This window comes from Colossoma macropomum, unplaced genomic scaffold, assembly GCF_904425465.1.
Source record: "Colossoma macropomum unplaced genomic scaffold, Colossoma_macropomum, whole genome shotgun sequence".
NCBI lineage: Eukaryota > Metazoa > Chordata > Actinopteri > Characiformes > Serrasalmidae > Colossoma > Colossoma macropomum.
The window spans coordinates 679,271-695,532 of record NW_023495723.1 but is presented as its reverse complement, the minus strand read 5'-3'; the positions used below and the strand labels follow the sequence as shown (position 1 = coordinate 695,532).

Genomic DNA, 16,262 nt, shown 5'->3' with positions numbered 1-16,262 from the left:
CAGTGGCCTCTAGTGGCTGAAGTCTGGAACTTCATGTGTTAGTGCTTTAGTGTGATTGACTGACTCTTTATCTCTCTGTCTGTTTATCCCTCTGTCTGTATGTAGGGTAATTCTGGACAGTCCGGTGACGGAGCAGGAGTTTCTGGAGCAGCTGCATGAGCTCAATAATAAGATCAACTTCGCTAAAGAGCTGAGCTTCAGAGAGACTTTGGCCTGCTCAGACATCCAGGACATCGTGGATCGCCTCAAAATAAAGGTGATCAGAATTCAGACTCAAATATTAACAGATATTATTTCAGTTTCATAAATTTAGGGGCCCGTACATTTTCCCTGAGGTCCACTAAGTAATGTTTGTGTGGATTTATTTACCAAAGTCAGTCATAATTCATTTGTACATGGACATTTTCAAACCTTTCTTTATCCCTTACAATTAAATAGGCTGTTTCTGTTACTGTGCCTTTAAGATGTATGTAAATGAGCTTTGTTCTGATTGGCTGTGCTTCATTCAAAAGCAGCCCAGGCTTAAACGCTCCTTATAACTTCAGTTATAAGTGGGCGGAGCTAAACTGCTGTAGACTGAAGAGGTGGATATATGTAAATGTGATTGACCTGTTGTTTTTGTAACATCACACAAATAATGAATGCAGAACAGACTGTTTTTACAGCTTAGTTTCCATATAAGGACTGTATGGACTGAAGTGAACAGTATGTCTTATTTCAAAGTGGGAAATTCAGTTTTACATGAAATGAGTCCTTAAAATACGCTTCTAAAAAGTGTAAAGAAATGAAGTATAAATTAACTAAATACTTAGTTTATTTAGTTTAGTGTCCCTTAATATAAGATGAATATCTTTAATGACTCCTGCCGTGTGCTATTAAAATAAAGTATCACCAGATGTATCACATCACAGCGATTATATCATCCAGCATCCATGATGGTGGTATTAATTTGTACTTGCGTCATCATAGATGAGTCAATGTGTCTTTGCTGTACGTGTGATCCGCAGGCGGTCAGTAAGATCCGTGAGTTTATCCTGCAGAAGATCTATTCCTTCAGGAAGCCCATGACCAACTACCAAATCCCCCAGAACACACTCCTCAAGTACAGGTATCAATACACACATCAGCCTCCCATCGCTCTGTTAATCTCCTCAGCCTGCAGTGAATTAATAATAATAACCTCCAGCAAACGTTCTTCTAAAGGATTTTCCACAATGCTGCATAGAACAATTGTGCATATCTGTCATTCACTCTCAGAAATAAAGGTCTGAAACTGTCACTGTCTTCTCACTGGGGTGGAACCCTCAAGGGTACATCTCAGTACCTTTAGTCAGGGAACATAACTGAACCATAATCCACTGAAATGATATGTTCTAAGCTGTACTGACTCCACACACCCCGTCTCGTCTCCAGGCTTTTATTTTACTGTTCTGTTTTAAAACATTCGGTTATGAAAAGGTACAAATACAAACTTCTCACCTGGAAAAACTTATTTAAGGTTCACAGTCAGACCTCAAAACCACTGTTGAACCTTTGAGGGAACATTTACACTGTTTGTACCTTAATGAACGAAAACTGTACCTGCACAAAATTGCTCAATGTTATTCCTCTGTCACCTACAGGTTCTTCTACCAGTTCCTGTTGGCCAATGAAAGGACGGTAGCTAAAGAAATCAGGGACGAGTACGTGGACACCATGAGTAAGATCTACTACAGCTACTTCAAGTCCTACAGCAGCCGACTGCTCAAAGTGCAGGTGAGAGACTTTGAGGGCAGTGAGGGGACTTAATATTTGTGTTTATTATTTGCTTATTTATAAAAATGAAAGAAAAATGAGCCATTTATGTCCAGCATATGTAAAACATAGAATATTCCCACAATGTTAATGTAATAGCTGTTCTAAAATAACATCGCACTGCTGTCTAAAGCCGCTTTTACACTGTGCGGTGCGGCTTAACTTGACTTGACTCGCTTTTGGTACCAGCTACTTCATTTTCCACTGCAGTTAAAGAGCATCAGTGTAGCTGGTCGCCATAGTGATGCCAAATGAAACTATCAAGTTGTGGCATATTTTGTCCAGACGTGTCTGATGGCAGCAAGCCAAAAAACTGCTGACAAAAAAGGAAAGTTTGGGAAAAACTACATCAGAGTTCAGATGATGAGACGATTCCGGTTGCTGAAAAGGGCGACGCAAGAGGCTACGCTAATCTCATAGCTAACGTTAGCATATCTGTTTAGCGATTCTCTCCGACCAATCAGCAGTTGGTAGCGTTTTTATGTCACCTTTTGGTATCGGCTCGGCGCGCTTGGAGCCTCAATGGAGATGATACCAAAAATGTACCAACTTTTGCCTAATGGAAAACTAAAAAAGTTGAGTCGAGGCAAGCCACTAGTGGAAAAGCTCATACATTTGTTCATACAAAGCTTTTTGTGCCTTAGCTTTTTAAACACAGTGTATAAATTCTTTGAGATACGTCATATGCCAAAGTTTAGGCACCCCTGGTCAAATTACAAGTGAAAATAAGCACATCCTCCACAGAGAACATGTAATTATGGTAATTTGTCTGCAAATGTAAGTGCTGAAATATAAATATAAAACTTTTGCACAGACATTTTATGATTTATTTTTCCCCAACATGTTAAACTCAGTAAATAAGCAGTAATTGTGTATTAAAATCTGCAGAAACGTGTCTCTGTAGAGGACGTGATCACTTAATTACACTTCAACAACATGGAATTTGACCAGGGGTGAACAAACTTTTGCATAGGACTCTTTGTTAATGTGTAAATGTGTCTTTTTCAGTATGAAGATGTAGCCGACAAAGATGATCTGATGGGAGTTGAAGACACAGCCAAGAAAGATATCCTTTACTGCTTCTGTGTATTATTTACAGTGAGAGACTTTTCTGAACATGACTGGGTGGAGTACACAGTAAAACATCTTCTTACACTGTAAAAAATCCTTGTAAAATCTTTGCCCTAGTGGGCCACATTTAAAATCTGCTATTGAAACTATAAATATAATGATTTTTATTGAACACTTCACATACTGAGCTCCACTAAACCCAGTTAAACAGGACTAATTATGCTCCCTTTATAATGACATGTGCAGATGTTCAGTGTTCTTTAAGTACAGACGATCAACATAACATACATGTCGTATGACTAGAGGCGCCCAAACATTTGCATATGACTATAAATTTGACAACAGCAGTAAAAAACGGTGTTTAAAAGAGAAGAGCAGAAGTAGCTGTTTTGTGTAGGCTTTAAACAGTTAATTAGCTGCGTACTAGACTAGAATAACAAACTTGTTATTTAAAATACTGAACTGCTTTAGAACTCGTGGGTCTTGTTCAGACAGGCAGCTCAAATCTGGTTTTTCGGCATGTCTGATTTGAGTAGGACAGGTTTTCTGGAGTCTAAAACAGCTAAAAGCCACATAAAATCAGACTTTTCCCCAACTAATTCAGACCAGTGTGTAAGTCTTTTTATGTCTGATTTAAATAGAGTTTCTAAGCAGGAAAAGTACAATCAGATCTCGTCTGGTCACACGGGGACGCATTCCAAAGTGTAAATGGAATCCAGCCAGAGTTTATCCAGATACGATTCAGGCACCAAAACACATGTTAATGCACATTGAAAACATACATACATATGTACATACATATATTACACATATGTATTTCACTGTTGTCGGAAGAAAACCTCATATTTCCATTTTTGGTGTTTTTCAGTTTTTGACATGATTTGAAAATGCCTGCTGTTCTTTACATTGTGTGTTAATTTCATGATGATTGGACCAAAAGAAACGGCCCAAAATTACTTGGAAAAAAGTCTGGTTCCATTGACTTCCATTAAAAGTAATGTATGTTTTTTCCATCTTCTGTAAAGTTACCATTTTGGAGATACGAGGTTTTCCTCCGACAACAGCTTAAATACAGAGACTATAAGCGTTTAACAGACTATCAGGTAACACTGGTTTTACTCTGTATGTTGTAGTTTATAGTGGCTGCTTCATTGCAGAATCTGATCTGAAAGCCTGAATATCACTGCTATGGCCTTGTTAGCAGGCTGTTCACCAGGTCGACCTGCACTAATTTCCTGCTCTGTTCATGCTGTGGTTAATAAACCAGATCGTTCTATGAGCTAGCGATCCTTGTTAGATTTGCTAGGTTTTGAACCAACCTAGTCAGCTTATGCATCATCACTAAGGAAACCATTGTGGATATGCAAACAAATGCGACTGCAGTCTGACCATGCGAATCCCATTTTGGTCTCTGAAAATTGAACAGTCGGTCTAAAAAGTCAGTAAGAGAAATGTGATTTTTCCTGCAGTGTGAACAGTCTTACTGATCCTTAACCTCAGAGCAGGTTTCTTCTCTAAGCCCTCTCTGAAGAGCAGGAACACTATTTTCACTCTGGGCCAGCGGGGGGCGGTGCTGAGCCCGGCCGAGCTGGAGGGACCCATCCTCATCCCACACGCTGCTCAGAGAGGAGACTGCAGGGTGAGTAGCGAAGATCACAGCTTCATAGATACTTTACAGCTTCAGCGCACTGCACTCCACACCATGGCTAGAGCTTTAAATCTTACTCGCTATGAGCACAAATCACACGTGGTAACGTCGCAATATCGCCATATGGCAAAAATCTGTTGCATTAAAAACATACCCACATGATATTATTTCACCCACCCTACACGTCAGCACTCGCAGTTCATAGATTTTAATGTATTGGACACATAAAAAAACAGCTTACAAGGAAAGTTATGCAGTTAACTAGTAAGAATCATAGCATAGTCTTTCCATGTGGATTCTGCGTGCAGTTATGGGGAGTTTTTTTTTGTTTTTTTTTGAAAATGGTTTGTTCATGGTTGTCTATCTCTCTCTCTCTCTCTCTCTCTCTCTCTCTCACTCTCAGTATCCCTATGAGACTCTCTTCCGAAGTCAGCATTACGCTCTGTTGGATAACGGTTGCCGTGAATACCTCTTCCTGTCTGACTTCTTCATGGTGGCCGGGAATTCAGCACTGGATCTGTTCAACAGTGTGATGGGCAAAACGCTCAGCATGTTCTTGGTACGGTAACTCACCCCAATCGACACATTTCACTTCACATTTAATTCACAGTAATGTTCATTTAAAGCTTTAGAGAACCTCAGTGTTTCTTCCTGAATAGGTTAATCCTGCACATGTGGGCTCACAATGTACATCTACAAACTATGTGCTGTGAATGACTTTACAATGTTCACTAAATGACCGATGTGTTTCGCTAACGTTCTCCTCTCTTGATGTAAACATGACAGGTGTACGTAACACATGTATGTAAGTAATATCCTCACTGGTCACAGGGCCTGTGTGGGTTGTCCTGCCAAACAACAAAGCTGCGTTCCCCGTCTCCGGTTCTGTGTTCAAGTCAGAGAAACTTGCCATGAAAAAGCTAACCACCAAGCGAAAGCTAACCTAGCACCTATCCTAGGGTTTCAGTCACGTGATTTTTCTGTTATGGCCGCCATACTTGGGACCGTATTTCTGGCTTCGCTGCTCCACACGACGTAACTAGAGGTGAAAGATGGCTAAAATTACTCTCCTTACTTTGGAAGAGAAAAACGTTCCTTGACAGAGGATATATATATTATACAGTTTCCCCCTGAACTCCTGATCCCACTTAAACTGGCAGAAAGATACCAAATTAGTGTTTTCCTGATATATTTATCTCATACACAACCCCTCTCCCTTCTCTGGAGACAGAAGCTCACTGGCCTCGTCAGGGTTGGTAAAGAATCCCATGGTGTTGCATAAAGAGGAGAAAAAACTCAGATGTGATCAATGCTGGCCTTTAGATCACTTTATCTAATGTTAACAGCCGAGAGATGAACAGTCGTCCCCCTAACGGAGCTGCAGACAGCTGGTATAACTTTACTCTCTATTTCTGATTTAAATGACGTTTGAATGGAGAAACATAAGCGTTAAATATCAGACTGAATGTTGTGGGTCAGAAAACGACGTCGTGTTTCGACAGACGTGATTCTGTAAGTTTGCTAGTGTAGTTAGTTCAGAGTTCAGCTCCAGTCCTGAAACCCCTGCACTGCATAACTGTGGTTTCCTGGTTAAAATACCTGATATTATTAGCTAATTAATCCCTTCTTGAGCTGAACGAGGTGTGAACAGCAGAGAAACACTAAACTATACAGTGCAGGGGCGAGGTCTACACCACCACCTGTATGTAGAGGCAGTTTCACTCATTTCTCTGCTTCACTCGCTCTGGTGTTTAGTTCTGCTTCAGTGCTGGAGCAGTCTGAGAGTGCTTATCAGAATATTAGGCCACGCCCACACAGCCCTCAGACCTGATCCGTGTTTTTTAAGCCTTGTTTTATTATATTTCTATCTATTTTGTTTCCAAAACATTTTGCTGTTTTTTTTGAAGTACAACACTAAATTTTAGTATCATTCAAATGTTTTTAATAATTTACACTGTGTTTCCTGCGATTTTAAACACAGCTGTACACAAAGAGTTTAACCTCCCTGACTCACTTTATTAGAAACCCCTCTCTTGTAGTATTAATTAATGGTATTAATAGATCTGAGTTCAGGTTTATAACTGTACCATATCTGAACAACAGCTGCCCTGCGAAATTGAGCAGTGATGAATGGAGTAGAGGGTAGGTGTTTCTAAGAAAGTGGCCAGTGAGTGGAAGTACAAAGGAGGTGTTTCTAATAAAGTGGCCAGTTAGTGGAAGTACAAAGGAGGTGTTTCTAATAAAGTGGCCAGTGAGTGTAAAAGTTGCCAGTTCTATTTTGTTCTGTGTATAAACTGACCAGCAGGTGGCACAGGTTAACCAAAAATAAATGTAGCTTCAAAGACTTTCGTGTTTCATGCAACTGATGAACTGAAGTTTTATAGTTTTATAAGATTACTGTGTTTGTTTTATGAACAGCATAATAGTTGGTACTGTATGTGATGTGTCTCTCTCTCTCTCTCTCTCTCTCTCTCTCTCTCTCTCTCTCTCTCTCTGCAGAAGAACATGTCGACCTATGTGTCTGACTGCTATGACAGTATCGCTATTTTTCTCTGTATCCACATCATCCTTCGCTTCAAAGCCATCACAGCCAAGAGGAACATCCCCGCTCTCGACAAGTGTGTAACATTCTCACACAGACACACAGACACACACAATGTGTAGTCATACATGAACACCTATATGCCTATTTACATTACATGTGTAATGTATGTGTAATGTTAATATGGCTAGTATGCAATATATATATATATATATATATATATATATATATATATATATATATATATATATATATATACTAGTGTGTGTGTGTGTGTGCATATGTAATAGTTTATCCCATTTGCATTATGTATACATATATACACACACACACACACACAAAATATGTTCCATAAGCACTTACATGTAATAACAGTATGTTCCTTATGTAGTATTTGCATGGTGATTGGTGGAGAATGTGTTGTATATGGTTCTATCCACAACCTTTTCAAAACTATATAGCCCCAAAAAGGGTTCTTAGAATTTCAGAGTCCACATTTTTTCCAATGGCTCTGATATGTAGATCTCTGTGTTTGTAGGTATTGGGAGGCCGTGCTGGAGATGCTGTGGCCGAGGTTTGAGCTCATCCTGGAGATGAACATCCAGAGCATCCGCAACACTGACCCTCAGAAACTGGGAGTGCTGGACACCAGACCACATTACGTATGTATATACACACAAACCTGTTGAAATGATTTTTTTAATTTCAGTTTTTGAACAATGAAAAATGTCCAATGCTGCACAACAATCAAAGACCACCCTTCATTTACTTGATGTCCTTAAAAAGTGCCATTAGGTTCAAGCTCAACAACCAAGTATAGTATCAGTATTTTTCCAGTATTTACTGTGTCCACTGTTTACCTTTATTACAGCTTCCATTCTTTACAGAGATTCACTTCCAGTTTTTTCAAAGAAATCCTCAGGGATATTTTTCTGCACTCCAGTTCCAGTTAACACATCCTCACTTATCCACAAGCAAAAATTATTAGCTGAGTTTAACATAGCGAAAAATAGTAAAACATTAAAATATAAAATGTGACCTAACGCAGGCCACATTTATGTTACATTCAGCAAATAAAACAGTTTGTTCTCTGAAGAGGATGTGTTAACCAGGGGTGCCCAAACTTTTGCACATGTCTTAGGGGTGCAATGGTGCGCAAATTTCACAGTAAGATACGTGTTGACCTTTTTTTGCATTATGATATGTTAACATTTTCAACACAGAATTAGAAAAGAATGCTAGCTTAACTTTAATATTCTTTATTTATTTCTTTATTTCTTTCTTTCTTGGTAATTTCAAAAATGCCCCCCCTCCAAAAAAAAGGCAAGAGTGCTTGTTGAAGGGATAACTGGCACAAGTCAATTTCTTATAAGCCATAAAATAAATAAAAAAAACCTTGTGGAATACATATATTTCATAAGAAAGCAATAAAAAGGAGGGTTTAGGAGCGCTGCATTCCAAACAATGTCATGTAAAGCCATACAAGCCTCAGACTCTCAGACACAAACTCACCCAAACCAGTATTGAAAGTTTAAGTGGCTGTAATGAATTATTATCTGTGTTTTGTCTCTGTAGATCACACGGCGTTACGCTGAATTCTCCTCTGCTATAGTCAGTATAAACCAAACCTTCCCCAACGAGAGAACCAACGCACTGCTGGGACAACTACAGGTAACCTGACTTACACCTGCACCTCAATAACTAATCTGTATATTACACTCAGTACCTAATCAGTGTTCCAGACTCAGCAACTGATCGCTACACTTGGTAATGAATCACGGTACTACATATGGTAACTTACTTACCGTAGGGTTGCAAGACACAACTACTTTTATAGTCGAATAATCTACTGATTATGTAAACAAGTAATTGAGATGAATCAGATGAATTCAGATGAATCGCTTAATTGCCAAAAAACTCTTGTGTAGCTGTCAGCATTTAAATTTAGCCTGAAGTTGTTTTACGCATTTGCTAACTAACGAAGACAGAAAAGAGGAACACCTTATTTAAAAATTCACTCTTTTTAATGAACTTTCCTGCTGATACAAACGACAAATAAAACAATATATTTCTCCTGTCAAAAGTTACAGCCCCATTTCCAAAAAGGTTTGAGGCTGGGCAAAATTTAAATCAAAACAAAATGCAACAATGTGCATATCATTTAAACCCTATATTTATTGAAAATAGTACAAAGACAACACATCAAATGAAACTGAGAAATTCTTTTGTTTTTTGAAAAATATTTGCCAATTTTGAGTTTGATGCCAGTAACACATTCCAGAAAGTAAAGAAATAGTGTAATGTTGGACAGTATCTTTCTTGAACTGCTGCTCTGTAATTGTACTAAATGCAGTCCAGCAGCGATGTTGACCACACCAAAATGGCGGCACCGTTGACGTTCCTGGCTGGACCCAGGTGAAATGGTGCCTCTGACTGTGTATTTGTATGTCTGTGTGGGTTTCAGATTGAGGTAGAGAACTTTGTGCTGAAGATGGCTGCTGAGTTTCCCTCTAGAAAAGACCAGCTCATCTTCCTCATCAACAACTACGACATGATGCTGGGTGTGCTGATGGTGAGATGATCGTTGTCCAAATTGAGCAAATCTGAATATATATTACACACATACAGTTGTTTCCCCTGTTCAGATTACATGTTTCAGTGATTCAGTGAAAATAAGTACACATGAGTGAGGCTGTGTGTGTATATATATCTCGCTGCTGTCGGAACAAAACCTCGTATCTCCAAAATGGTGACTTTACAGGAGAAGGAAAAAACGTACTTTACTTTTAATGTAAGTCAATGGAACCAGAATTTTTTGCATGTTTTTTGGTCATTTCTTTTGGACCATTTGGCATGAAATACACAAACAGCGTAAAGAACAACAGGCTTTTTCAAATAATGTCAAAAACTGACAAAAATGGAGACACACACACACACACACACACACACACACACACACATATATATATATATATATATATATATATATATATATATATATATATATATATATATATATATATATATATATTTTCTTTTTGAACCCCAGTCTACAGCGTAGAGGCGGAATAGAGCACTATAACAACAACCTATATTTTAGTCACGCCTACATTTTAGAACAGGGGGTGAGACTGCTGAAATGGTCACTACCGAAACAGTCACTGCTGACACATTTGGTAAAGTTTCTGTAGTGTTATGATTGTTTTGGTAGTGACAAAATGGAATATTCAGTCTTTAGTTTTAATAAAATAAACATAATTAAGCTGTAGGGTCACTCAAAGCAAAAGGATTTTAGCCCGAAGTCCAAGTCAGTTAAAAGTCTGAAATGTGTTGTATGTATGAATGAGAATGATTTGTAATGTTCTGTGTTGTAGGAGAGAGCAGCTGATGACAGTAAAGAGGTGGAAGGATTTCAGCAGCTCCTTCGGGCCAGAACACAGGTAGACATTCAAGCAGGAATTATGGGAAATGAAGTCATATGGTTTATATTAGAGAAGCACCAAAGTTTCAGCTGCCAGAACATTTCTGCAAAAGCTTCGCTTTTGTTTTTCGGCTGAATGAAGACTAAATAAGTCTACAACAATCGTCAGAATATGACAATACATAATTTCAATAGTAATAAAGTAAGTTTCTTTTCTTTGCTCTCGTGCACCATTCAGCACAGACATGTTCGAACAGTTTGATCAGCAGCAGATCAACAGTGAAATTATCAGCCGTGCTGAGTATTTAACTGTTCAATATCACTGTTATATCACTGTTCAGGCCAAATATCATGATAGGAACGTCTCCACCCAAGAACTTCTACTCTACAGGTTTGATAGCCACAAATAGATGCCCAGAATACAGCAAAACAAGGCGTTCCTGGTGCCAGGAGACCAACGTCAACTGTACACTCACTTTATAAATTGAAAACTCACAAACTGCAAAGAATAATTAAAAATAACAGAACTCATTGTTTTAGATGACCAGCTGTTCGCTGTAATTGAGGACGTTGGATTTTGTGGCACATACTGTAATAATTTTGTGAGTTTATTTTATGCAAACATTTTTATTTATTGTCAGCTTAGTTTTACAGATTTTATCAACAACAAGTGGATTCCATTCATTACTTTGTAATTTTTTTAAATGGACGGTGTTGATTTAATAGCATGAAAAAAAAAAAAATATATATATATATATATATATATGTATGTATGTATATGTAATTTTTTGGTTTCGGTTTTCAGCCACCTATGTCGTGACTTCACCTGAGAGTTTTCATGATAGTAGTTTTCCCCTAGAATTCAAAAAACAAGAATTCAAAAAACACCTGAAGTTAACCTGAAACATCTGGCCCTGCGTGCAAAGGTCACATGACGTGTTGGTGATCTAAGCGTAAATAAGTCAACACATCCTATTCAAAGAACACACTTCTGCACATTTCAAGTTTTAAGTTTATTTGTCATTTGTACAACATGTCAGGACATTCATGCATTGAAATGCTTGTGGTGCGGCTCAGAGAATCACTCTACAGAAAGGAAATAAAACTTGAAAAACAAACTGAACTATATTAAATATACACTAAATATAGAGAAGATATAGAGACTATATACACTTATACATTTTAAAGTAACTCAGTGTTATTGTTCTTTAAAGTGGCTTAGTGTTAGTGTTATTGTCCATAGCAGAGATATGATATAATAATAATAATACTGACAAAGTGACTGAGTGAAAAGGTAATTAGGGACGGACCCACAGCTTCACAGCTTGTTCAGAAGCCTGACAGCCTGTGGGTAGAAACTGTTCATTAACTGGGTTGTTTTAGCCTGTATGCTAAGGATGGTGAACAGGCTGTGTGCTGGGTGACGCTGTATGACCGGATCTTTTTGATCTTCCTGAGGCAGCGGGATTGGTAGATGTCCTGTAAGGCTGGTAGTTTGTTGCCTATGATGGCTTCTGCCGTCCTCACCACTCCTTTAAGGGCCTTGCGGTCGCAGTCGGTGCAGCTGCTGTACCAGACAGTGATGTGATTTTAATACACAATAACTGCTTAATACTGAATTTACCATATTGGAGAAAAATAACACATAAAATGTGGCCTTTATGAGGCATATTTTATGTTATATTTTTTCCAATATGTTACATTCAGCAAATAAATAGAAATACTGCACTACAATTAGCAGAAAAATGCCTTATTTTAAATGTGTTCTCTGTTAACATGTAATTTGTGGTGTTTGTGTTTTGTGTATGTGTGTATCAGGAGTTCATTGAGGAAATCCTGGCGCCCCCGTTTGGAGGGATGATCACATTTGTGAAGGAGAGCGAGGCTCTGATGGAGAAGGGTCAGCTGGACAAACTTAAGAACGATGAGGGTAAGACGGTCAAGCTGGAGACGTTTCTACTGCTCCTCTCTAGAAGGAGGATTTTATAGATTTTTAAAAATCCCTGCATAATTAAATGGTTGACATGTAAACAGAGGCGTTCAGAGTGGTTTGGTGTGAAACACTCTGAGGAACTTACCGAGTCAGAGCTGTTCACAGTGGTGGTGATAGGAACCAGACGTCCACCTCTAAAAGCTCCCTCACAGAAAGTTACTACATGAAATGGTTATGAATTCACTGCCTGATGACCTGAGACACTGTTTTATGATAGTTTTGAGAGAGTTTTCGTCTTAAACATATTTTCAGTGTGTTAAAACACATTCACAGTTTCATGCAGGGCGCTGTGAGGCAAAATAGTCCCTGAAGAAAACTTATTTTTTCAGATTTATCACTATTTCACCATCTCCAACCTTCTATATAACCTCAGAAGACTCGTGTAGGTTCACTGGAGGTTCTGGATAGTAAATAAAATGTCTATATGTGTGTTGTAGTCATGGCGACCCTTGGTTCCTATCACCACCACTGTAAAGACATCTGAACCATTTCACACCAAACCACTCTGACAAACCCAATGACTTAACCACACCTTAACCACTGAATGATGCAGAAACTTTGGTGAAATTCCGCTTTGGTAGGTCTGAGGTTTGTTTGGTTTTTCAGTTTCAGTTTTTGTTCATCGAAAACTCATCTAGTGCCATTTTAGCTGTTATTTATATAAATGGATAGAAGCACATTGAACAGTAACACGTAATGGTGCAGGCCCAGTAGTGAACTGGACTTTACCAGCAACCACCACCTCAGACATCAGTAAATATTGATGTTTTGGATGGAGGGGGGTTTTCTACTGATTATCTTGGATTATGTTTGATGTAAATATTGGTTTGCAGGGGAGTTTTGTGTGACGTCTGTCTGTTAGGTATTATTAGGTAATATAAAAAGTGTAAAGGATTTATTTATTTATTTTTTAATATATACATGTTTCTCTCTGTCTTCTCCATGTAGGTATTATTAGGTAATTTAAAAAAAGTTTTAAATGTTTCTCTCTGTCTTTATGACTCTCTCAGTCCGGATCACTCAGCTGGTGAGGGGATTCTCCAGCACCTGGAAGCAGTCAGTGGAGGCTCTGAGTCAGGATGTCATGCGCTCTTTCACCAACTTTAAAAACGGCACTAGCATCATACAGGTACTCTAAATTCATAATGAAAACTCTGTTCTCCAGGGTATATTTTGGTTTGTCAATCTGAATTACATGACCAAATCTTAAGGCAAATTATTCAGTAACTTTTTTTTATTTTATTTATTTATTTATTTATTTTTATTTTATTTATTTATTTTTTGTAAAAGCTCCCCTCAAATTAACAGAAAGTGTGTTTTATGATCACACATATTGCTATATGCTTACAATTTACTGCTGAAAGCCAAAAATCTTAGACGCTCTTTGCATTACTTTATAAAAGTCATTTTTACAGATCAGATAACTGAAGAGACGCCATCTGTTTATAGTTTATAGCTCAGATTTGTGGAAAAATGTTCAAGCAAAAAAGTTCAGCTTCTTTTATTATAAGGGTTTAAAATTACATCACCCATCTATTTGACTGGAGAGAAGACAGTTACAGCTCTCATACGACCCCCACCTTTTGAATGTAGCTTATGAAATATGAAAGTTATGAAGAATGTGACGAAGTACGTTTTAGAACCACCGGTGGTCCCAAGGAGTTAAAAAGGTTAACTCTCATCTGGTTTTCTTTTTATTTCCGGCTCCTGTATCCATCGCTTACCAGGTAAACAGTGCACACGCACTGCTGTGGTAATGATATACAAGAAAAAAGTACACATGATGTAAAAGAAAAAAGGACTCAGTGGACCAGGTGACCTTTTTCCATCACTCCAAGGTCCAGTTCCGATGCTTTCATGCCCATTGTAGATGCATTTGGTAGACCGCGGTCAGCATGGGCACTTTCCCCTTACACAACAGGGTGCAATGCTTGACTATTCGTGAACATGAACATTCGTGTTTACCAAACTGTTTACAGTGACTGTTTTTGGAATCTGTCCGTCAGTGTTCTGTCCCGAAACCTTTACCTCCTCATTCATCCTCAGTTCTGTTTTGCACTTTGCAGGTGATTCTTAAAGTAATATTTCAGTACTATATCATTTACTGTAGCTAATTCCACATTAGCTTGCTTTAGCGCTCTGTACAAGATCGTAGTTCAACCTTAACTGCCCGTTTTATTCCATAAACGCAACCAAAGAACAAAAGGAATCATTTTATCAGTCAGTGTCATCATCTGTAGCAGCACCGTAAATAGTTGAGATGTTTCAAATGTGCGCTTTAGTTTTCTTTTAATTTTATAAGTTATTAAGGCTATTTAGGTTCTTCGAGGGCTGTTTCTGGTTCATTATTTTTGGGATTATCACAGTATATACATGATACAGTAAAATCCCTGTGATGTGCGAAAGACATACTGGTTTTCACTTCTTAAAAACCTCCAAACACAGCAAAAAATACCTTTTCTGTCTTTGTTTCCTTTTGTCCACTAGGGGGCGCTGACCCAGCTAATCCAGTACTACCACGGTTTCCATAAGGTCCTCTCTCAGCCCACGTTCCGCAGCCTGGCTGTCCGCTCTGAACTCATCAACCTGCACCACCTCATGGTGGAGGTGAAGAAACACAAGCCCAACTTCTAACTAACCTTTAAATCAAGACCTGTGGAAGTGAAGAGCAGTTAAAGAGCATTCTGGGAAAAAGGAGATCAAGACAAAATCCGAGGAAAAGAATACTGTAAGAATCTCCGGGAATGGCTGAACGGCTCTGTGTGCAGTTTTTGCAGTGACGTCCATGTCGTTTTCATTCTGCTCTCCGAGGAACGTTCGAATACCACCATGGCCCTGTGGAGGAGAACGTTGACCATAAACTCTGCTTATTAATGTTACACAAACGGTAAAATTGAGACGGGACCAAGGTGTGAATATTTAACTCATTGTTGCTTTTGGTGTTTGGCTTACAATGTCTGTCTGCTGCCTTGGTGGAAAACCAAGAATTCCTTTGAAATGAATCATGTACAGGCATCCAGTGATTGCGTGAGTTGAGAGGAAAACAGATCTCAGTGGTTTACCGCTGATGGATTGGCTCATCTGTTCTGAATGAAGCATGTGGTCCCGGTGTGTCCCAACAACAACCTGGCTGTCCCGGGCCCTCAGCTGAAGGATCTTTAGAAAATGCTGTTTGCAATAGCTCATCACAGTGTGGTTGCAAATGCATCTAGCACTTTGGGTGGTAGGGTGGTGGGGGCGCAATGAGGGAGTATAGGGGTCTGAAAATAAATATTACAGCATATTAAGATGTTCATGCCCACAAATACGTTAGTTTGTAGCTGCTGGTGTGTAGGTTGAACAGGCTTTACAGACTGTTGGGGAAAAGTCCTTTTAAACCTAATGAGAAATTAGATTTGATCAGAATACATAATTTCACATTGGACTGCTACCTAAAGTTGAGTTATAGCTGATTGATATTAGCCAGATTAATAGCAATGAACAGAACAGAATTAGCCACCATGCTAGCATTACCTACACCTGAGTACCTACACCTGATTGGTCCTAGTATTGAGACCTGTACACATGCACAGTATAGTTTGAAATTAATAACACATTAAATTTAGGTATTTGAACAAAGTCTGTGCTTCAGTTTCTCATTAGTTTGAATAGGATTTTCAGCAGTGCTCCGTAAAGCTTGTCCAGCCTCGCAAGAGTAGCTACGAAAGGACATGTAAGTGCATCTTGAGACGTCTGCTGTGCACCTGTTACTGTGGAATCAGCCATTATTAAATAACTGAAGTGATCTAATGAA

At 38.6% G+C, this 16,262-nt stretch overlaps 1 protein-coding gene across 1 annotated transcript in view; it reads left to right on the top strand.

The window, feature by feature from the left end:
- The window catches only part of LOC118802859 (vacuolar protein sorting-associated protein 52 homolog), a 23,772-nt gene extending 7,510 nt beyond the window's left edge, over window positions 1–16,262 (top strand). Inside the window, exons 7-20 of the mRNA XM_036563279.1 lie at window positions 106–256; window positions 1,008–1,108; window positions 1,623–1,755; window positions 2,803–2,860; window positions 4,371–4,504; window positions 4,917–5,072; window positions 7,013–7,131; window positions 7,594–7,717; window positions 8,631–8,726; window positions 9,520–9,627; window positions 10,430–10,495; window positions 12,295–12,406; window positions 13,480–13,598; window positions 14,957–16,262. Of these exons, the coding sequence (XP_036419172.1) occupies window positions 106–256; window positions 1,008–1,108; window positions 1,623–1,755; window positions 2,803–2,860; window positions 4,371–4,504; window positions 4,917–5,072; window positions 7,013–7,131; window positions 7,594–7,717; window positions 8,631–8,726; window positions 9,520–9,627; window positions 10,430–10,495; window positions 12,295–12,406; window positions 13,480–13,598; window positions 14,957–15,103 (1,624 nt within the window). The 3' untranslated portion in view covers window positions 15,104–16,262. The remainder of the gene's footprint in view (window positions 1–105; window positions 257–1,007; window positions 1,109–1,622; window positions 1,756–2,802; window positions 2,861–4,370; window positions 4,505–4,916; window positions 5,073–7,012; window positions 7,132–7,593; window positions 7,718–8,630; window positions 8,727–9,519; window positions 9,628–10,429; window positions 10,496–12,294; window positions 12,407–13,479; window positions 13,599–14,956) is intronic.